Source organism: Mauremys reevesii, linkage group 2, assembly GCF_016161935.1.
Source record: "Mauremys reevesii isolate NIE-2019 linkage group 2, ASM1616193v1, whole genome shotgun sequence".
Classification (NCBI taxonomy): domain Eukaryota; kingdom Metazoa; phylum Chordata; order Testudines; family Geoemydidae; genus Mauremys; species Mauremys reevesii.
The window spans coordinates 116,000,805-116,022,105 of record NC_052624.1 but is presented as its reverse complement, the minus strand read 5'-3'; the positions used below and the strand labels follow the sequence as shown (position 1 = coordinate 116,022,105).

Here is a 21,301-nt window from a genome sequence, read left to right as displayed (position 1 = left end):
GGGATCGGGACCGTGATCGGCGCCTATCTGTCACGCCCAAGGAAGCGGGCCTCGTCAAGGCAAGCTTGCCTATCGACTGAACAGCCCGCACCAGTGGTGCCGGGGGCCGAGGTGGTCCAAGTTCCGTCAATGCGATCAGGTCGCGGGCAGTGGAGAAGGTCTTCGGAGTGGACGGGAGGCTGAGCTCAACCACGGTACGCACCGGGGAGCTTGTGAGTACCGGACTCGACGGCCCTTGTGGAGCCAGAATTGATGGTGCCGAAGTCAGCAGCGCCGGAGCTGAAATCCTGGCAGGACGGTCCAGTCTGGGCTGTTGCTCCGGTGGTGGCACAGGCAGTGCCGAAGCAGCGGGTGGTTTATGCTGCTTCTTAGGCCGCGGAGACAGTGAACGGTGCCACGATTTTATCGGTGCCGGAGAAGGCTGGTGATGGGGTTCTTTAGCGGTGCCGGATCGCTCCAGTGCCGGAGGGGCGCTTTGGACCGAAGGCGTCTGTTCCGTGCACAGTACCAAAGGCGCCGGGCTAAGTGCCGCTTCCATTAGGAGCTGTTTTAAACGAAAGTCCCGCTCCTTCTTCGTTCTAGGCTTAAAAGCCTTGCAAATGCGGCACTTATCAGGCTGATGGGATTCCCCGAGGCACTTCAGACAGAAGTCGTGGAGATCTCCCGTTGGCATCGGCTTGAGGCACGCCGAGCAAGGTTTGAAGCCCAGTGACATGGGCATGGGCCCCGGTACCGGGGTGGAGGGAAGGGGATCATCCCCGATCCCCCTAAATATTATATACACTATATATATATATATTGTGGCAAAGTTCCTCCTCTCCTCTAGTAGGTCCTGTGCTTATTGGCGGATTTCTTCCCCTCAGTGGTTTTCCCCTTGGATGAAACCCCATAGTCTGGATCAACTACTCCTATGTCTGATTAGGAGTAGCAGGGCTAGGGGGGAACCCGGGCCCACCCTCTACTCACAGGGCCCTGGGTTCCAGCCCAGGGCCCTGTGAATTGCAGCAGTCTCTATAGTGCTACGTGTAACCGCTGCTTGACTGCTACAGCTCCCTGGGCTACTTCCCCATAGCCTCCTTCAAACACCTTCTTTATCCTCACCACAGGATCCTCCTTGTGTCTGATGCTGCTTGATTGTATGGTGTTTTCCTCAATCCTCCAGTAGTACCCCCTCTCAGTTCTTAGTTCCTTGTGTCTCTTGCTCCCAGCTCCTCATGCGCACTTCTTTCCTCTGGCTCCTCCCCCCAAGACTGGCGTGAGCTCCCCTTTTTATACCAGGTGCCTTGATTAGCCTGTCCTGATTGGCTGCAGGTGCTCCAATCAATGTAGCTCTCTCCGGTGCCTTCTAGAAAGTTCTTAATTGGCCCCAGGTGCCTTGATTAGCCTGGTGCAACTGCCATGTTGGTTCCCATGGTACTAGGGATTTGCTTAGCCTGGAGCTAACATACCTGCTCCTCAGTACGTTCCTGTAGCCATCTGGCCTTGCTCCATCACTATATATATATATATATATATATATATATATATATATATATACACACACACAAATCACTAAATATCTAAGTATAACTATAAAACTACTGAACTATTCACAACTATCTATAGAAAAACAAGGAAAGCTAGGGAGGTGGAGATCAGCTATGCTGCACTCCACAGTTCCAACGACCGTCACAGGCGATAAGGAACTGAGGAGGTGATGGGCCGGCAGGGGTATATATCTGGCGCCATAGCGGTGCCACTCCAGGGGGCGCCTCAGCCGACCCACTGAGTGTTGCTAGGGTAAAAATCTTCCGATGAACGTGCACACGGTGCACACACACCTAATTGGAATCTATATGAGCAAACACTCGAAGAAGAAAGCACCTGTTCCCTGGACCCTGCTGCCCCTCTTCCAGGGGCGGCTCCAGGCACCAGCATGCCAAGAACGTGCTTGGGGTGGCAAACCACTGGGGGAGCTCTGTCGGTCGCTGCGAGGGCAGCAGGCAGGCTGCCTTCGGCGACTTGCCTGCAGAGGGTCCTGCAGCTCTGGTGGAGCTCCCGCAGGCGTGCCTGCGGAGAGTCCTCTGGTCCCGCGGCTACGGCAGACCTCCCGCAGGCGCAGGCTGCCTTCGGCAGCTTGCCTGCAGAGGGTCCACTGGTCCCGTGGCTTCGGCGGACCTCCTGCAGCTGCGGGAGCTGCGGGAGCCCCAGAAGCAGCTGCGGGAGGTCCGCCAAAGCCGCGGGACCAGCAGACCCTCCGCAGGCAAGCCGCTGAAGGCAGCCTGCCTGCCGTGCTTGGGGCGGTAAAATGTCTAGAGCCGCCCCTGCCCTCCTCTATCTGATCCTGGGAGTGAGCCTCTCCCCAAAGCCATTGCAATGTTACTGGAGCAAAAAGAACAGCCCAGCCAGGAAAGAGGGAACCTTACCACCACCTCTGCCACAGGAGCCACCCTTGGGAGGCGACCTGGGAACGGGAGGGGCAGTGACTCCCAGCCCTGGGTCTGAGCAACACCGGGGTTAGGGGAACCGGGCGGGAGGGTCTTGGTACCTGAGGTTGCCCACAGCAATCAGGGAGTTAGCGAGGACGCCGCCGGGTGGAGAGTTATCAGACAGCTCCTCAATGAGCTCCTGAGAGACCCAAAGAAGACAAAAGAGTGTGTGAGATTCGGGGCTCACTGACACTTACCAGTGAGGCGATTACCCAGTCAGCACCCCACACAGCCAGCAGGATGAGAAAGTTACTCACCTTGCAGTAACTGAGGTTCTTCGAGATGTGTGTCCCTATGGGTGCTACACTCTAGGTGAGGGTGAGTCCCAGCGCTGTTGATTGGAGATTTTCGGTAGAAGTGCCTGGTTGGGGCACATGCACTCAGTTGGTATCTCCCGTCTCATTGGACTCTTCCTGAGTGCGTGCAACCCACACCCTCCTCAGTTCCTTCTCTACCGTGGAGAATCATACCAGTACTCCAAAGTAGAGGGGAGGAAGGCGGGGAGTGGAGCACCCACAAGGACACACATCTCGAAGAACCTCAGTTACTGCAAGATGAGTAACTTTCTCTTCCTCTTCGAGTGCTGTCCCTGTGGGTGCTCCACTCTAGGTGAATGTACAGCAGTACCCACTATGGTTGGTTGGACTTTGGAGATGCGGCAGTGACTACTGTAGATAGTACTGTATGGCCTACTATGGTGTCTGCCAAGGTGTCTTGCGTGAGAGCATAGTGTTTTGCAAACGTGTGCTCAGATGACCATGTAGCAGCTTTGCAGATGTCAGGAATGGGAATGTTGTGTAGGAAGGCAACGGATGTCGACATGACTCGAGCGGAATGAGTTCTAATGCCTTCGGGTGGTTGAAGATTTTTCGCACGGTAACAGGATCTGATACAGTCAGAGATCCACTTGGATAGGCATTGTTTAGAGATAGCCGTGCCTTTCGATCTTTCGGCAATGGAAACAGTCGTGGAGACTTGCAAAATGGTTTAGTCCTGTCTAAATAAAAGGCGATTGCTCGCCTGATGTCAAGAGTATGCAGGGCTGCCTCTTGCAGAGTCTTGTGAAGTTTGGGATAGAAAGTAGGTAAATATATAGGTTGGTTGAGGTGGAAGGTCGATACCACCTTAGGAAGAAATTTAGGATGTGGTCTCAAAGTGACTTTGTCTTTGGAGAAGATTGTGTAGGGAGGGTGGGCCATCAAGGTGCTCATTTCACCAACTCTCCTTGCCGATGTTATGGCAACTAAGAAAGCCACCTTCATGGACATATGGAGATGAGAGGAGGTAGCCAAGGGCTCAAATGGAGGTTTCACGAGAGCATGAAGAACGAGGTTAAGATTCCATGCAGCCGCTGTTGGGTAAATTTCAGGGTAGAGATTTTGCAGGCCCGTGAGAAAGCGTTTTATGGTGGGGTGGGTAAAGAGTGAATACCTATCTAATAGGTCATGGAAAGTGGTAAGCGCCGCCAGGTGCACTTTGATGGAGCTGAGCGAAAGTCCGTCCTGTTAAGGGAGAGTCTCGTTATTGGGTGCTAAGTGATTATGTGAGCACCAGAGAGCAAAACGCTTCCACTTCTGCAGGTAGGTTTTACGAGTGGAGTCTTTCCTACTGTGCAGGAGGACATATTGGACTTGCTCGGAACAGGCTAGTTCATGGGTTTGGAAACATAAAGGAACCAGGCTGTGAGGTGGAGCTTTTGGAGCTGAGGCTGAAGAACCCATCCGTTGTCCTGGGAAAGGAGGTCTGGCCTGTTGGGGAGAGCCCGTGGGTGACGGAGGACGTGTGGAGTAGGTGGGGATACCACGTCTGTCTTGGCCAACCTGGGGCAATAAGGATGACCTGGGCCTTGTCGTCCGCAATCTTCCTAAGAACCCTGTGTAACAGAGGGATTGGTGGGAAGGTGTACAGGAGGTAGTTGTTCCATGGGATGAGGAATGCATCTCCTAGGGATGCAGTCCCGAGTCCCACTCTGGAAGAAAACAGGGGACATTTTCAGTTTTGGGTTGTGGCAAAGAGATCTATTGACGGGGTGCCCCAGAGGGAGAAGAGCTGTTGGAGTATTGCAGAGTGCAGTTCCCATTCGTGTTCTGTCGAGAAGTGCCTGCTGAGTGCGTCGGCAGTAGTGTTCTGGCAGCCTGGTAGGTAGGAAGCGATGATTTGTATTCGATGTCGTACGCACCAATTCCATAGTTGAATGGCTTCCATGCAAAGGGAATGTGATCAGGCTCCCCCTTGTCTGTTTATGTAGTACGTACATGCTATGTTGTCTGTTAAGACCCGCAGATATTTATTCTTTATGAGGGGAAGAAAGTGAAGGCATGCTCTCCTCACTGCTCTGAGCTCTAAGAGATTTATGTGTAGGTGCATCTCTGATGCGGACCACCGGCCTTGTGCCCTGTGTCCCCCTAAATGCGCTCCCCAACCGATTAGGGAAGCGTCCGTGGTGAGCATGAGCGTTGGGGATCGTTGCTGGAAGGAAACCCCTGTGCAGAGGTTTTCTGGACTTGTCCACCACTGTAGGGAAGCTATAACATTGGGAGGAGGAGTTAGCAGCATCCCTAAGGGGTGTCTGTTGGGTTTGAAACTGGAGTTGAGTCAGCCCTGGAGATATCTCATGTGTAGCCTGGCGTGTTGAACCACGATGGTGGTGGCTGCTATTTGACCGAGGAACTGTTGGCAGATTCTTGCTTGTGTCCTGGGATGAATAGAGAGTGTGCATATGAGCTGCGTGATAGCGAGGAATCTGTGATATAGGAGTGAGGCCCTGCTCCGGATTGAGTTGAGATGAGCTCCGATGAACTCGATCTGTTGTGTAGGTGTCAGGGTAGATTTTTTGATGTTTATTTGGAGGCCTAGGCTGTGAAAGAGGGAGATGGCAAAACGGGTAGCTTGAAGTGTCTCGCCATAGGAGTCGCCCTTGATGAGGCAATCGTTCAGGTAGGGGAACAGTGTGACCCCGTGTTTGCGGAGGTGAGCCACAACCACAGCTAGAGTCTTGGAAAAAACTCTTGGTGCTGTGGAGAGTCCGAAAGGAAGAACTCTGTATTGAAAATGGTCCTGACCGACTGTGAATCGTAGGAAGCATCTGTGAGCTGGATGAATTGATATATGACAGTAAGGATCCTGTAGGTCGAGGGCTGTGAACCAGTCCCCTTGATCCAGTGCAGGTATTATTGTGCCCAGTGTGACCATCTTGAATCTTTGTATCATCATGAATTTGTTCAGTCGGCGTAGATCTAGTATAGGTCTCCATCCTCCGGTCTTTTTCTGAGTTAGAAAGTAATGGGCATAGAAACCTGTCCCTTGCTGTTGCGTTGGCACAGGTTCCACTGAGCCTAGTTGCAGAAGATGTGCCACCTCTGTGTGAAGTAATTGTTCTTGAGAAGAGTCCCTGAAGAGGGACAAGGAAGGGTAGGAGGGTAGGATGTAAAAGGGATGGAGCAACCAGACTGAACTATTTGAGGACCCAGCGGTCCTGTGTAATCCGCTGCCAGGCATGTTGGAAATTCTGGAAGTGGTGGCCAAATGGACAAGTAAGTGGTGGAATCAAGGGGTGGTCATGCAGGCCCTCGACCAACATTTCAAAACTGTTGTTTATTGCCCGATGGACGGAAGGTGGTGGCTTGATTTTGATTTTGTCTGCGCTTGGGGGGGTCTAGTACGATTCCTAGTTGTGTCGTATGGTCTGTGTTGAAGACGATAGTACTGTTGTATGCATGGTCTTTGGTAGGGTTGGTATCGTTGTCTCCTGGGAAGAGATGGGTGAATGCCCAGGGTGCGCAGTGTTGCTCTAGAATCTTTCCTGTTGTGTAGGAGTTCATCAGTTTTTTTGGGGAAAAGTTTGGTCTGGAGGTCTTTAGGTATGCCGGATGTGGAGAGTCATGAGGATCTGTGCATAACCACAGCAGTTGCAGTGGTACGGGCTGCTGTGTCCGCCGTGTCTGAAGACGCCTGTAGGGCCGTTCTGGAAATCAGTTGGCCCTCAGTCAGGATTGATTTGAAGTCTGCTCTTCTAGCCTCTGGAATGTAGGAGGCAAATTCAAAACGTTTATTGTAATTATCAAAATCATAACTGGCGAGGAGAGCAGAATAGTTTGCAATTCTTAATTGTAGTGTAGAGGATGTATAAACCTTGCGGCCCAAGATGTCAAGGCATCTAAGGTCCTTTTCTTGTGGGGTGGGTCGATATTGTGACTGTTTCGTCCTAGGTGCAACTGCATCCATGACAAGGGAGTTCGGTGGTGGAAGAGAAAATAGGAAGTCTGCGTCCTTTTCAGGGACAAAGTATTTATGTTCAGCCTTCTTGCAAGTTGGTACTGAAGAAGCTGGGGTTTGCCAGAGAGTGTCAGCTGGCTCCATGAGTGCTTCGTTTATAGGGAGCATGATTTTTGAGGGCATAGACGTGTAAGCAGAGTCAGGATGAGCTCTACCCTGACATCTGGTGGTGAATTATGGGGAGTGTGGAAAGGAATTTCAGGTATTTGCATTGGCACACCCACCCCAACTAGCATAGCCCACGGCAGCCTGGGATGGTTATTTTGACAGCTCTGGGATCCCCAATTTCTTTGTTATTGGGGCAGAAGGAATAAAGTGTTGTCACCCTGATTATGTGAATGAGGAACTATGAGACTGCTTTATGACAGTCAATTAAGTAGCACTCGCTAGACAAGGGACATGGGTGCCAAAACCCAGTGAATTGAGAGAGCTTGGGGACTGGTGTGTGTACCTGATGGTATGGGCCCCTTTTGAGGGCCTGGAACACCAATTGCACATCCTCCTCTCTCCATTGTTGAAGAGTAGAGCTAATTTTGATTCCATTAGGAGTCCATCTCGAGGCTGCTGAGCTGAATTCAATTTGGGTCAATGGTGCACCAGCACTGGGGCTCCCCTACTACAAGCTGAAATCACTAAGAGCTGAAATCACTAAAAGAGCTAAGCTTACTGAGGTGAAATCACTGAGTGCTGTGTTAGCTAGTGGGGGAGTCTGAAGATCTATCGCTAAGTGGCTGGCAGAGTGGAGCAGTTTGCAGCACGTTGGAGCAGCCCGCGGAGCGGAGCGGTTTGCGGGGACGGCTGGAGCAGCTCATGGGTCGGCTGGAGGAGCGACACAGCTGGTGGAGTGGAGCCGGTCGTGGTGAAGGCTGCAGCAGAACTCCACGGAGAGGCGGAGCAGTCAGCCCCGGCCCACGTAAGGTGCCCCTTAACACCCTGTGTGTGCCCCCCTATTTCCACCCAGGCTGGGAGGGGGTAAAACTCTGCAGATAAACTTTTGAACTCTGGGGTGGCACTGACCAGAAACAGAGACTTTTGGGTTGTTGGACTTTGGGGTGATTGGACTTAAGACCCTAAGGGGAAAAGGACATTACCAAAACTTACTTGGTGGGTCTTTTGCTCATGGTTTACATTATGAATCCTGTTTGTGGTGTTTCCCCAATGATGGGGATTTTACAGGGTCCCGCTTACCCTAGACAATGCTTGCTACGCACAAGTTTTTGCAGGCCATTGTAGGCCAGCTTGACATTAAGGCATAGGAAAATTTGTAATAGTTTGGGTGGCATAATCAAGGGGCCAACAGGAGAAAGGGGAACCAAAATCAACTGATGGTTGTGCAATATGGCCTTAGTATAGCAGACAATGTGACCGCATGTAGGTGGGCACACAAGTAGTTAGGAAAGGGCTTATTGTGCAGCATTGTTGGAAATGGTGGCATTGGGTGTGTGGCAAGGGCGGGGAGCGTCTGGGACAGTGACAGGGGGGCTCCTGGGTGGTAAGGGGCTCTGATTGGCTTGCTGATGGCAAGGATTATACCAGGTAAGGCGTTGTTGACAATTGAAATTTGTAATGTGATAGGGAATTTGCCAGACCCCCACCCATAGGGTCAGAAGCAAACTGCATCCTAACCCCTGCCTTTCAGGCCCAGGCCTGTTAGCAAAACCCAATTGCTATATAGGACAAAGGTTAACTTCTGCAAACTTCTTGTTTGTCTATATCAGGGGCACGAGAGGGGGTGGTGGTGATGAAGAAACCAGAGAAAGGGGAACTGAGGGAAGCTCAGCTAGAATGCGACGAGAGTCTTATCCAATGCGACCGAAAAGGAGGGGTCTTAAGGCAGGCAGACTACCAACGAAAACCACATTTGGCACAATAACAGGAAAAACCCTAGATGGTAAGGGGCAGTGACAGGCTCGCTAAAAGTAAGGAAGTATGCCAAATAAGGAGTTAATAAAGTATAATGTGTGTGATGTGTAATTATGCTTTGTGGTTTTAGCCTTTATAAGCTTGGTGAAAATCTGTTAAAGACAAGGCGACTGACCCCCCCTTGTATGGGGACACGCCGACCTTCCCTTTATGCATAATTGAAATAAAGGTGCCTCAGTGTGTCTGGCCCAAAATCAACGGTGTGGTCAATTTTTCCACGACACCCAATATGATGCCACATTGTTTCCCTCCTTTATTAAAAGGATTTTGCTACACTCAGACTCTGTGCTTGCGAGAGGCGAAGTATTGCCTCCTAGAGGTGCCCAGGGGGTGGTATGTAATTGTCCCAGGTCACTGGGTGGGGGCTCGAGCCGGTTTTGCATTTGCGTTATTGAAACGGAACCCCTGGATACTGAACCCAGCCCTTGTTGCTGCCAACTCAGAGGGGCAGAAGGGTTACAGACGGTTGAAGGATTCTGAGGAGTTTGTGTTGCGTCTCCTGAACCTCTACTAAGGGGATATCTTGACTGAGTGCCACCCTCCTAAAAAGTTCTTGAAATTGTTTGCAGTCGTCCACGGCCTGTGGAGGCGAAGTGGGGGGGGGGCTTCATCTGAGGCTAGTGGAGAGTTAGGGGTTGGTGAGTCAGGATATGGTGCATAGCTCCCAGTCTCAAGAGGGGGGTCAGGCACCCTAGAAGTGGACGGAGCAGGAGATTGAGGCACAGAAGGAGGATGATTGGTAGGAGGATTTTGCCAAGGGTACCACTGAGGCCAAGGCATAGGGTAGAAGAACCCATGTGCCGCCCACGGGAGGGCAAAGTAGGGAAACTGAGGTTAGTGACCTTGAGCCATGACCTGAGGTGGCAGAGGCACCTGTGGAGGAGAAGCAGGAGGGGAGAACTCCGCTTGCTGCTGTAAATCAAGTTCAGCATCAGTGAAAGCCAGTTCAGGTGGAGAGAGTGGCGGTTCAAAAAATGAGTCCCGTGTATCTAGGAGCGGAGAGTGAGGCTCAGGTGGCCCTGAAAGGTCACTTTGAGTGAGAAATTGTTGCTTCTGTTCCCTGGGCTGAGCTGAGCCTGCTCTCTGCTCTAGCTCATTAGTAGGAGAAAGTGAGAATGAAAGTATTGCTGCAGACTGCTTAGAGGTGCCCTGCAGGGGGTCTGCTGCTGGTGCCCGGGTAGAAGACAGGCTCGGTGCCAATGTTCTTCTCTGTGCCGAGGCTGAGCGCGTGTCGGCACCACGGCTGTTTTAGCTGCTGAGGCTGAGCGCGCTGTCGGCACTGTGGCCATTTTCAGTGCTGAGGCTGAGCACGCTGTCGGCACCGGGGCCATTTTTGCTGCTGAGGCTGAGCGTACTGTTGGCACCGCGGTCATTGTCGGTGCCGAGGAGGAGCACGGTGTCGGCAATGTGGCCGTTTGCGGTGCCGAGGAGGAGCGCGGTGTCCACACCGCGGCCGTTTGCGGCGCTGAGGGGACCGGATCCACAAGGAACTTCCCGGCGCGGGAGGTCGGTCCCTGCCTCTGTGCTCTGTCAGAGCCGTGGCTGAGGCATTAGAGCAGGCTGAGGCACCTGCCTTTGGTGCTGTCAGCACAAATGGTAGGGATCTCGCGGGAGACCCCCTACCCTTGTTAGAGCCTCTCCTGTGATACTGCTCTGCTTCTTGCCTCCGCTCCAGGGAGGGTGAAGCAACGCTGCCCACTGGTTCCGATCTGGCTAGAGAGTGTGAGGGAGCGTGTTTAGCCTTTCCCGTCTCCGAAAGTGACTGTAAGGATTTTTCCATCATGAGGATTTTGAGCCGCAGATCCCTGTCACGATGAGTTCTTGACTTGAGGCTCGCGCAATGAAGACACTGCGCGGGGATGTGAGTGTCCCCGAGGCACTTCACACAGTGTGAGTGCCCATCTGACTGTGGCATGGATTCCTGACAGGAGATGCATCTTTTGAATCCTGAAGCTCCTGGCATTATGAATTAAGGATGGCCGAGGAGAGTGTCTCAACGGGAGACAAGCCTGAGGGTTCTTTGTTTTGTTTTGCTTATGTTTTTTTTAAACTAAGTAAGTAACTATGTAACTATACTAAAGGAAGGGAAAAAAACTGGGAAGTAACTACTAATTATTTCTATGTTTTTTGTTACTGTTTCCTATAGAGACCAGGGAAGAAAAGGCAGCACTGCCCCGAGTCCCGTCTTCAGCCGAGGTCGGTTGAGAAGAAACCGAGGAGGGTGTGGGGAACAGGCACTCAGGAAGATTCCAACGAGATGGGAGATACCAACTGAGTGTGTTCGCGCCAACCAGGCACTGCTACCGAAAATCTCCGATCAACAGCACCGGGACGCACCGTCACCTAGAGTGGAGCACCCAAAGGGACAGCACTCAAAGAAGAACCCCCCAGCTGCCTCCCGCTCCTCCGATTCCTGCCCACTAGTGACCAAGCTCAGAATCTCTCTCGTTTCCTCTCCCCAATCTTCAGTCCCAGCAATGCATGCCCTCAGCTGCCCCTCCAGCACCTTAAAATTCTGCCACCTTAAACTAGTGTTTTCCATCCCTAGAGTTCAGCTGGCACCAGATGCATCAGACTGAGCAGGTTCCAAACCTCTCGGAGGCTCTTACCTTCTAAACAGGAATGTCTGTTTTCTAGTAAAGTCAGTAAAGGAAAGGAGAAAACTCAAAAGAGGTTCCTCCTCGCACTCACTTACGTAAACTCTCTAAGTCCTCAAAGAGAGACCTTGAGAAGGAGACATGCTGAAGCAGAGCCACAGGGGTCTCTGAGATTTCCCTAGCTCTGCGCCCCTGTCCTGCCTGGCTGATGTCAGCATCTCTCTGTGAGGTCACCACCTCCCCACCACCTTTGACCAATAGGCTGAGGTCCTGCAAAAGGCCTTTGTGATGTCACTGCCACACCCACCCTTCCCCTGAAGTGCTAATGTCCTGCCGCTGGCCAGACACTTTCAAGGTTTGAGCTACTCCCTGTGGATCACCCCACTCAATCAGTGTTCACTCCAGGAAGCAAGCCGGCTAGACAGTAAAACACCAGAGGCTGCTCCCAATGCTACACTCAGTTTTTCCAAAGTTGTAGACTTTATGGCCAGAAGAGACCTTTAGAGCATCTATTCTAACCCCGCGCATATCTCAGGCTTCCTGTATAGCACAATAGCTACTTTTGGGGCAAACACATTCCAGAAAGGCATCTAGTCATCATTAAATGACATCAAGAGATGGATAATCCACCACATTTCTTGGTAGTTTGCTCCTGTGGTGAATCATCCTTGCTGTTGAATAGTTGTGCCTTATTTGTAGTATGAATTTGTCTCTTTTCATCTTCCAGCCATTGAGTCTTGTTATGCCTTTCTCTGATAGATTAAAGCCCCCTTTGATACCCAATATTTACTCTCCATTAAGGCACTTCAACACTTCAGTGAAGTCACCTTTCAATCTTCTTTTGATGCGCTAAACAGGTTGAGATCTTTCAATAGCTCACTAGAGGGCATTTTTCTCCAGCCCTTAGAACATTTGGTGGCTCTACTGCCCCAGCTCCTATTAGTGAGTGCCAGGGGGCTCCATTTCCCCATCCCCTAACTCCCCATTTACAGTTTGCCAGAACAGTACCTGCAGCGGAGAGCGGAGGAGGTTGGCCAGGGAGGAGGCTCTAGCGGGGGTGGGGGGAGGGCAGGAGGGATTCTGGCAGCAGTGAAGTGGGTTACAAGGAGGTTGAGCTCTTGCCCCAAGTCATCCCACACACTAATGCTGAAGCCACAGGATGGCAGCCCTGGTGAATGGGGCAGATCAGCAGCCCCTGCAGACTGAAACCTCCCCTTCTCTCTAGGTGGTGGCTTGGTTGACATGGACACTAGGCAACTGGGAACTGGATGAGGCCCTATGGGACAGGAGAGGCTCGCAGAGGGCTCACTTAGGGTACTCGTCTGCTCTTTCCAAGAGCAAAAGCACCGTGCCCTAAGAACATAAGTCCGTGAGGAGGTAATGCTTCTCATTAATTAGTCTTGTTAAAGAGCTGCGTTGGAGCTGCTCTGGGGACAAGCTGGTTTCCTCCTGCTCATGGAGGTGAATTCATCTCCCTTCCCAGTAGCACCTGCTCTCACTCTCATTCCCCACCAGGCTCCTTGCTGCCAGGCCAGCGAATGGTGATAGGATGGCAATGAGGCCTCGGTCCCGCCCCAATCTCCTGAGTCTAATGCAGCTGCTTACCTTGTCCCCCATCAGCTGCTGGGCTTCCCCCAGGAGGGAGTAGGCGAGGAGCAGCCCAGCCTGGCTGACACACAGCAGGAGATCGTGGATGGCCAGCACTGCCCTCCGTCTGGAGGAAAAATTTTCTCTGCCCCTCCGAGAAGAACTTGCCAAAGACCTAAAACCAACAGGATGTGAGGCATTAGCAGATTGCCCAAGGCCAGGCTCCAAATCCTGGGGCTAGAACGGCATCTCCATCTAGTAGCCACAGGAGGCAGCCACTGCAAGGGACCCAGCCACCCCCACTCCCTGACCTGTCTCATGCCCTGGTAGAATGTCCTTACTTCCCCCACCCTGGCCGTGTTCCTGTAGCCCAGGAGCCTCCTGTCCGAATACCACAGCTCGTCAGCCTCCTGGATGGTCAGCCATGGGAAAGAGACACATGCATTTGGCATTCATGTTGCAGTGCCTGTGTCCTTCCAATCCCATTGGTGGCTGCACAGTGGGCAGAGTCCTCGCTGCGTGCCTGGCCCAACAGAATTGCAGGGGAGGGGTGTAGAACAGAGAAAGAGACAGACAGAGACTCATCCTCCAGCTGGGATCAGTCTGAGAGAAATTGGCTGGGGTCCCAGTCTCACTCTTCTGTCGGGTGCCATTTCCCAGCTGGGTTCCTTACCCCTCTGGTGCAGCAGCAGCTGGTAGAGCCGGTAAACCCCCTCCCTGGCCTGCTGGCTGAGGTCCTTGCCTGGGTCACTGATGAACAGAGCCAGCTGTGCCACATGGTGACCCAGCCTGGGGAATTCTGCGGAGTTCTAATGGAAGGGAGAGAGAGAGGGGACTCCATCAGCATTTTCCTGTCAGATTCCAGTTCCCCCTGAGCCAGGACTCTCTTTTTCCCCTCAGCCGCTTTGCGGGAGATGCTAGAGGATAGAAGCTAGAGCTAGATCCTTAATTTCCTCTGCCGCCAGGGGAGCCTGGAGTACAGGGATGTGGGCAGGGCCCTCCAGGAGGATTTGCTTCCCCAGCTGCTCCAGGTTGACAGGAAGGCATGAACCTGGAGCATGGTCCCCTTAAAAGCCCAGTCACCACTTAACCAGGACAAGAAGAACTTGACTCAAGCCAAGCTCATTCCCGCCTCTGCCTCTGCCTCCCCAAGAGGAACATTCCTAACCCACAGCCCCTGCAGCAGCAGATCCTACAGCCAGTTGGAGCCAGCCCGCCTGCGCCTGGAGTCAGGAAGCTGGGGTCAGAGGTCACTTACGTCAAACTCAGGAAGGGTGATGGTGAATCTGAGCAGGGCCGTGCTGCTCCTAATGGCCCTGGCTCTCTCCTGCGACACCCTGGACACGATCCAGTAGTTAATTTGCTGTGGGGAAAGGAGGCAGCTCAGGATCAAAGGGCAGGTGTATGTGTTGTGTTAATGAGACCCTCCCCTAACCCAGGGGGCTGAGACACTGTGTGTGGGGTGGAATATCTGATTTATTGATTGCAGAGCTTTAGAAGGGGATTGTTGCCCCCAGGACGATGCTTCTATTCTGCAGGTCACAACTTGTCATTGTCTCTCTAGATTGGGACAATGCTCGGTGTTGGGGCTGGTCCCATCCTCCCTGAACTCCTGATTCCTGAACAGCTCACCAGGAAGGAGACAGACCTCTCACTCCTCCCTGGCTCTCAAGTCCTTGGTTGGGTGAAGGGACTGAGTGTGAGCACAATCCCCCTAGGAATTTCAGGGTCTGTTGGAGAGAAGGGCTGATTCTCTGGGGTCCTTCTGTTTCTCTAGGAAGGAGCCTATGCCTCCTACCTGAGGACCATCTTCTGGATGTCACAGGAGGGCTTCAGACTCTCACTCTGCAAGCCAGCCAGGAGCCCTGTGGTTAGTGCTCAACAGAACCAGGCAGAGCTCTGCCTTGAAGTCCCAGCTGCTTCCTCTGTCCTTCAAGGAGGAAGGGCCTGACACTGCATTGCACTCACTGCCCTGACCAAGGAGGATAGACTGGAAAATGGATCTAAGAGTTAAGGTAAAATTGCCCGCACCCCTCTCATCGGGGTCACCTTCAAGATGTAGTGGAGCCTGTTGGTGTCTGGGGACTCCGCCAGCAGGTTCCCCAGCATGGTGTCCAGGAGGTCTGGAAAGACCCTATGCAGATCCTGCAAAGCAAGGGAGAGCCATGGGTCAGAGTTAAGGAAAGTGGGGCTACACCTACCACAGGGTGGGAAGAGGGGTGTGGCAGGTTTCGTTTCTCATCAACCCTTTGATTCAAGAGGGAGAAAGCGGGGTTAACCCCGCCTCCCTGTGTCTACATCGGTCTTACTACCTCCCCGGTAGTAAGGGCTGTATGGCCCAATGGCCAGAGTCTCTCTACACCCTCTTCTCTGGGTCAGGTAGCGTGGCCCAGCAGCCGGAGTTTCTATAGTGCGTTCCTAAGGCAGTGTGGCCTAATGGCTAGAATCTCTCTAAATTCTTCTCCCCTTGGGGGATAGCGTGGCCCAGCGGCCAGAGTTCATCTACCTCCTTTGGAGTGAGAGAGGGGTGGGTGAACTACATCATCCCCCAAAAGGAGGGGGGTAGATACCCCCAGTAGGGGAGCCTGGGCCCACTCGCCTTCACCAGGCTCTGACCCAGGGCTCTGTCAGTGATGGCATGATCCACCACAAGTCAGCGGGGAATCCTACCAAAATACGCTGCCTTCATAATAGTGGGAGATACTATTCCTTTCCCTTCCCTGGGTCACTTCCTACCATTCCTCCAAACGTAGCAGTTCTTGTGGCATCAGGGTCTTCAGGATCCTCAGCACCCGATGCTCCCTGGAATTCCCACAGCTGCCAGTCTCTGGGCCTGCTTCCTGGCTCCTCAGCTCCCTCCTTCCTTGCAACTGCTCCTGGGCTGGAGCTTCTGCAGGGCATCCTTCTTCCTGAGCTGCCAGCCCTAACTAAGCAGTTCTGCAGGCTTTTATGCTTGACTCCCAGTTGGAGCATGCCCAGCAGAGCCTCAGGGGCATGTCTTCCTCTGCCAGCAGGGAAGGGTTAACTCTCTCAGTCCCAGTGCGGGGCCAGTCTGCCCCATCACAAGGGGTCTCTCGGAAGCACTGGTGAGCCCTCCAAACACATATCCTGGCTTCTCTCATTCACATCCGACTGCAGGCAATTAAAAATGATTTGTGGCAGGTTGACAGCTGACTCTTCAAACCATGACTTTAGAATGATCTACCTGGACTTGAGTGGTGTCCTTCTCCGTGCCCAGGGTGAAGATGGCATGCAGGGCAGCTCGAAGGAGGTGGGTCTCCAGTTCTGGCTCCAGGGCAGGTGTCATGGTGCTTGCAAGGGAGAGGAGCCGCTATTAGACTATGCAGTGCGGGGGTGGGACTGGCACCAACATGGACGTGAAACTGCAGGGAGCTAGGCAGAGGCTGGCAAGAATGGAAACTGAGTCACTGAGCCAGGGAATGACAAGGCCGAGGTTTCCCAGACAGACAGTGGCAGAACAGGAATAGCACCTGTTCCCTGGACCCTGCTGCCCCTCCTCTATCTGATCCTGGGAGTGAGCCTCTCCCCAAAGCCATTGCAATGTTACTGGAGTGAAAAGAACACCACAGCAGGGAGAGAGGGAACCTTCCCATCACTTCTGCCAGAGGAGTCACCCTTGGGAAGTGACTTGGGAGCAGGAGGGGCAGTGACTCCCAGCTCTGGGCCTGAGCAGCACCGGGGTTAGGGGAACCGGGCGGGAGGGTCTCGGTATCTGAGGTTGCCCACAGCAATCAGGGAGTTAGCGAGGACGCCGTCGGGTGGAGAGTTATCAGGCAGCTCCTCAATGAGCTCCTGTGAGACCCAAAGGAAACAAAGGAGTCTGTAGATTCGGGTCTCACTAACTCTTCCCAATGAGGAGATTACCCAGTCAGCACCCCACACAGCCAGCAGAATCCCCCTGCCTCCCGCTTCTCCGATTCCTGCCCACTAGTGACCAATCTCAGAATTTATCTTGTTTCTTCTCCCCAATCTTCAGCTCCAGCAATCCCCACCCTCAGCTACCCCTCCAGCACCAGCCATCTCCCATCCACTGGCCTGGGTAGACCCCTACCCATCCCATGTCTCTGTACTCCCTCCAGCTGCCGATCACCATGTCTCACTCACCACAATCCTCTCCATCACAACCGCCTTGGAGCAGTGTGTCTCCAGTGTGTCCTGCCCTCTCTGTTGTTCAGCGAGACACGCAGGATGGATGGTGTGCTGAAACATGAGATGCTGGGCCTCATCCTGCATCCACCAGGAGTGGGGTTAGGAGATGGAGAGCCAGTTAGCCAGGGAACTCCCTACCCCACCCACACCAGCTGCAGGACTCAGGCCTGAATGGGGGTTAGTGGGGACCCACCAATTGTCCAAATCACCTACGACCCCTACACAAGCAGGATCAGGATCTGGGACAGTGCCTGGGGGGAGAGGGAAAGAGACCCTGGCTGGTGTGTGACAAACATCCCCAGCTTGGGGGTCCCAGATCATGGAGGAGAAAGGTCCCCATTGGGGTGGAGGATCATCGGTTACAAGACCATTTGCAGGGGGTTGTGATGCTGGGAAGGGGCAGGACAATCTCGGTTCCAGCACAGCTGGAGAACGTTTGTACCTTTTCTCAGCCCTGGAGCTGCTCTCGGATGTTCTTGAGAGCAGTCTCCTTTGTGGCCATGGCCACCCATTCCTCCTCTTCCTCCTCTGAGTCCCTGGCCGTCCCTGCACCAGGGAGAGAAGGGGACAGCGTGACGTCTGCTGCCACTCAAGGGAAGGACAGGGACATGGTGGGGCAATGTGCCCCCTTCCCACCCCTGGGACCTAGGGCAGATTGGGCCAAACACTCTCGCCACTCAATGATGCCTTCAGCCCCCAACTCCTTCAGAAGCCCATTGCAAAGACACCCCCTCACACACTGTCCTAGACTCCCTGGGAGGTGCCTGCCGCCGCAACTGGAGCACCAAGGACCAAAGTGGAAGCACCTAGTGTCAGTGGGGTTCATGTGGCTAAGGCCAGATCCCTGGGCTGGGGACCTCCTGCCCTGGGGAGGCTGGAAGGTCCTCAGTGACCGGGCAGGGCGATGCCTCCTGCTGGAATCAGGTCTGGGCTCCTGGGGCCGGTGCTACCCACACAACAAGCCCCAGAGCCTCCCTGCCCAGCTCCCCTCCTGGGCTGGATCCTGCCTGCCCAGTTGCATCCTGGGCCAGCTCCATTTCGGCCTGGCTGGTGCCTCTCCCACCTCAGCCCCTGCGCCGGAAGCGGGTTTCCTCTTGCCAGAAGGCTGGGCACTTCCACCTCCTGGCCCGGTCGGGAGCTCCAGGGGAAGATGGCAGCTGCCTCCCTCAGGCTCTGGGACCAGCTGCAGAGCCTTCTTCCTGAACATCCTCAGGAGCCTGGACATCCTGGAACCGAGCAAGGAGCAGGCGTGAGTCTGGGATCAAGGCAGCCTCTCACTAATGGGCCTTTTTGTTCCCTCCCCATCCCTGCCCCAGCCAGAGCAGCTCCTCCTCCCCCCACAGGGGTGCAGGCAGTGCAAGCTACACACATGGGCAGGAGTTCATTGGATGATCTGCTCCCAACATTCCCCTTCATCATCCCTGGTGCTGCAATAACTGGGGAGTCTCATCCTTTTTGAGCACTGGGGTCAGTCACAAAGACCATTGGTCACTTTGGACAAGCAGCTCCCTCCTGCCATCCCAGGCCACACTCCCCGCTCCCAGGCTAGAGAAGGAACAGAACCCAGGAGTCTGGACTTCTCCTGGGAAACCATTCCCCACATCAAAGTCCCTAGGCATAGCTAGCCCAGGGCCCCCTCGTTTCCCATTGACTTCCATGCTCGGCAGCTCACACGGTCTGGCCCAGCTCAGAGACTCTCAGCCTGGGGAACAGTCTCCCACAAGGGAAGGGCTGGGATCCCCATTGTTGGGACATTTCCAAACACACCGGAGACGGCTCTGGAGAAGCCACTCCCCGGTCTGAGAGAGAGGGGCTCCTGGGGGCAGTTTTCAAATTGAATCTCCTTTGGGAGAGATTCTCTCCCCCTATTTCTGCCTCTCCCCAGACAGACAAGGAAAGCCACCGAGAAACCCTAATGCCACTCACTTGCTCTAGGTGATGGAGCGATGGATGGCTGATGTTCAGGGTCGCCAGCTGTCCCTCGCCCTCCTCCTCCCTCTCCAAGCCCAAGGCAGGCTGGAGAGGGTGGTGACATGAGGAATTACCCTGCCCAGCCAGTAGGCAGGGTGATGACACTGGGCGATCGACTGGCTATGAAAATAAGAGTCTGTCTTATTGCCAAGGGATGGGGAAACTCAGCCAGCAGCAAGAGGTGCAAAACACTGCCCTAGTGCGGGGGTGACAGTGCCTCCCAGCTCCTGACATCCCAGCACTTTGCACACCTCTCTGGGGCCTCCCAACCCCCTTGGGTTGTAGGGACTTGACCCCAACCCTACTGATGAGAAACAGGCCTGAGGAGGGGAAACAACTGGCTCAGTGTTGGGATAACTAAAAGTAAGAAATACAAAATGGAGTCTGTGACATGTGACTTCAGGATTCAATCCTTGTTTACCTCAGGGGCACTGACTCAGAACTAGCCTCAACTGGTTAGAACTGGATTTTCCCACCTTTGGACTCCAGACATTCCATCTGTTTTCCCGCCCAAATCCCTGAAGGTTCTATTACCTCAGATTTACCTCAGACTTGTTTGGCATTGCCATTTTGGAACAGTCCATTTTTTCCTGCCTTGACATCTAAAAGGACTGACTCCTGTGCGAATGAAGCTGCTTTCCATCTGAGCCGCAGCCTGTGCGCGGTACGGGTCTCATCGTGCTTCCGACCATATCGACGAGATTGACACCCATCCCAAAGACACCGGAGAAGACCTTCAACACCTACCTTATCCTGCTGCTCCATCTCCAGAGGGCTTCTCTTCCATGGAGATCACCATTCATCCATTGGTCTCCTCAGAGTTCCTCCTTGACAGCTTTCCACTAGCCCGATAGTAGAGGTCCTGAGCATCGCCACTGCACACAACCCAGCACCTAGACGGAGTAGGAAGACATCTATTTTGTTATAGGGTATTTAGCCAAGGGAGGGATTTATCTGGGTCCAGGCTTCATGCCCCACTGAAGTCACTGTCACTATTGTTATTGTCATTGGTTCTAGTACAACCAGGCCCTCATGTCCGGTCCCCCTGCCTTTGAGAGGGAATGTGCATTTCCCTAGTTTGCTTGTGAGAATGTCCTATGGGACTGTGTCAAAAGCCTTATTAACACCAAGATAGATCACGTCTACTGTTTACCCACCTCCACTAGGCCCGTAACCCTGTCAAAGGAAGAAATAGGATTGGTTTGGAAGGATTTGTTCTTGACAAATCCATGCTCACTAGTCCTAAGAACCAAATTATCCTGTAGGTGCTGACAAACTGATTGTTTAATAATGTGTTCCAGTATCTTTCCAGGTATGGAAGTGAGGCTAGCTAGTCTGTAAGTCCCAGAGTTCTCTTTGTTCCCCTTCTAAAGATAGGTCCTGTCTTGTTAATGGATGGGAAGATGTTCTTTTTTTGGGATCTCAGATGAGAACTGGGGCTCAGCACCTGGTTTGTTAAGGCCATAAAAATGGAGGCAGGCACCTTTTCTCTCCTGCTGGCAAAGAACCCCAGGTACCTAAAAGAGTGGGACTCACATCCCTGAATGGGCTTTTAAAAAGACATCCATTTCTTGTTTCCGCAGACTAGACATTTTAGCAAAAATTAGAATTTCTTGGTGCTAAACACTGTGAAACTCCCCTTTCTCCTTCACAAAGGGCTTTTATGCCCCTTATCTCACCCAGGCTCACAACTGCCCAGAGTTCGAGAATTGTCCCTGTTCCCGTTGGACAGATAGGGAGCCTGAGGTACAGAGAAGGGAAAGTGACCTACCCAATGGCCTACACGGCAAGGCGGTGCCAGAGCCAGAAAGAGAAGCCACCAGTCCTGACTCCTGTTCTAACAGACAACAAACCCCTCATAAGCAGGAATCGAGATGGTAGGGAACTGTCATTGAAACCATTTCTGTCAGAAAATCCCATTCAGCCTAAACCAGTTTGTTTCTTGAAATCATAACAAGTGGGATGAAAATTCTTTGCAAAAATATTTTGTTGCAAAACAAAAGCATCTCCTGTTTGTCATAGTGTGTTAAACTGTCTCATCGCACACAAAGAACAGACACTTAGATGTCGAAAATTAGATAAGATGCGTCAGCCTGAGTTAAGTAGTTGCTGCTCTTAACCATTTCAAAATAATAAAATACAAATAAAATCGAATATTTCAGCTATTCTATTATGTCATAATCTGATCTGAGTAAACGTGATAGGACACCTCATATTATGCACTGCTCCCAGTGACACTCTCAAATGGATCCCCATCCTCCACCCATGGGGAGGTAGGTCGGAGCGGATAGTTATCCATACTTGAAAGAA

General features: G+C 52.9%; 1 protein-coding gene across 2 annotated transcripts in view; it reads right to left on the bottom strand.

Annotated features, from left to right (window-relative positions):
- The window catches only part of LOC120398419, a 66,954-nt gene extending 47,080 nt beyond the window's left edge, over positions 1–19,874 (bottom strand). Inside the window, exons 1-10 of one of the 2 annotated variants that reach the window (XM_039525841.1) lie at positions 19,537–19,874; positions 18,947–19,111; positions 18,084–18,246; positions 17,463–17,566; positions 16,976–17,098; positions 15,587–16,161; positions 14,882–14,995; positions 14,109–14,213; positions 13,524–13,659; positions 12,869–13,025 (exon numbers count right to left, since the gene is read on the bottom strand). In XM_039525841.1, coding sequence (XP_039381775.1) covers positions 12,880–13,025; positions 13,524–13,659; positions 14,109–14,213; positions 14,882–14,995; positions 15,587–15,823 — 738 coding nt within the window. In that variant the 5' untranslated portion in view covers positions 15,824–16,161; positions 16,976–17,098; positions 17,463–17,566; ... (1 more) ...; positions 18,947–19,111; positions 19,537–19,874 and the 3' untranslated portion in view covers positions 12,869–12,879. Of the gene's footprint in view, positions 1–2,527; positions 2,608–12,868; positions 13,026–13,523; positions 13,660–14,108; positions 14,214–14,881; positions 14,996–15,586; positions 16,162–16,975; positions 17,099–17,462; positions 17,567–18,083; positions 18,426–18,946; positions 19,112–19,536 lie in introns of those variants that run through there. The other variant, XR_005594368.1, reaches the window with a different exon arrangement.
- Between the last annotated feature and the right edge of the window lie 1,427 nt (positions 19,875–21,301).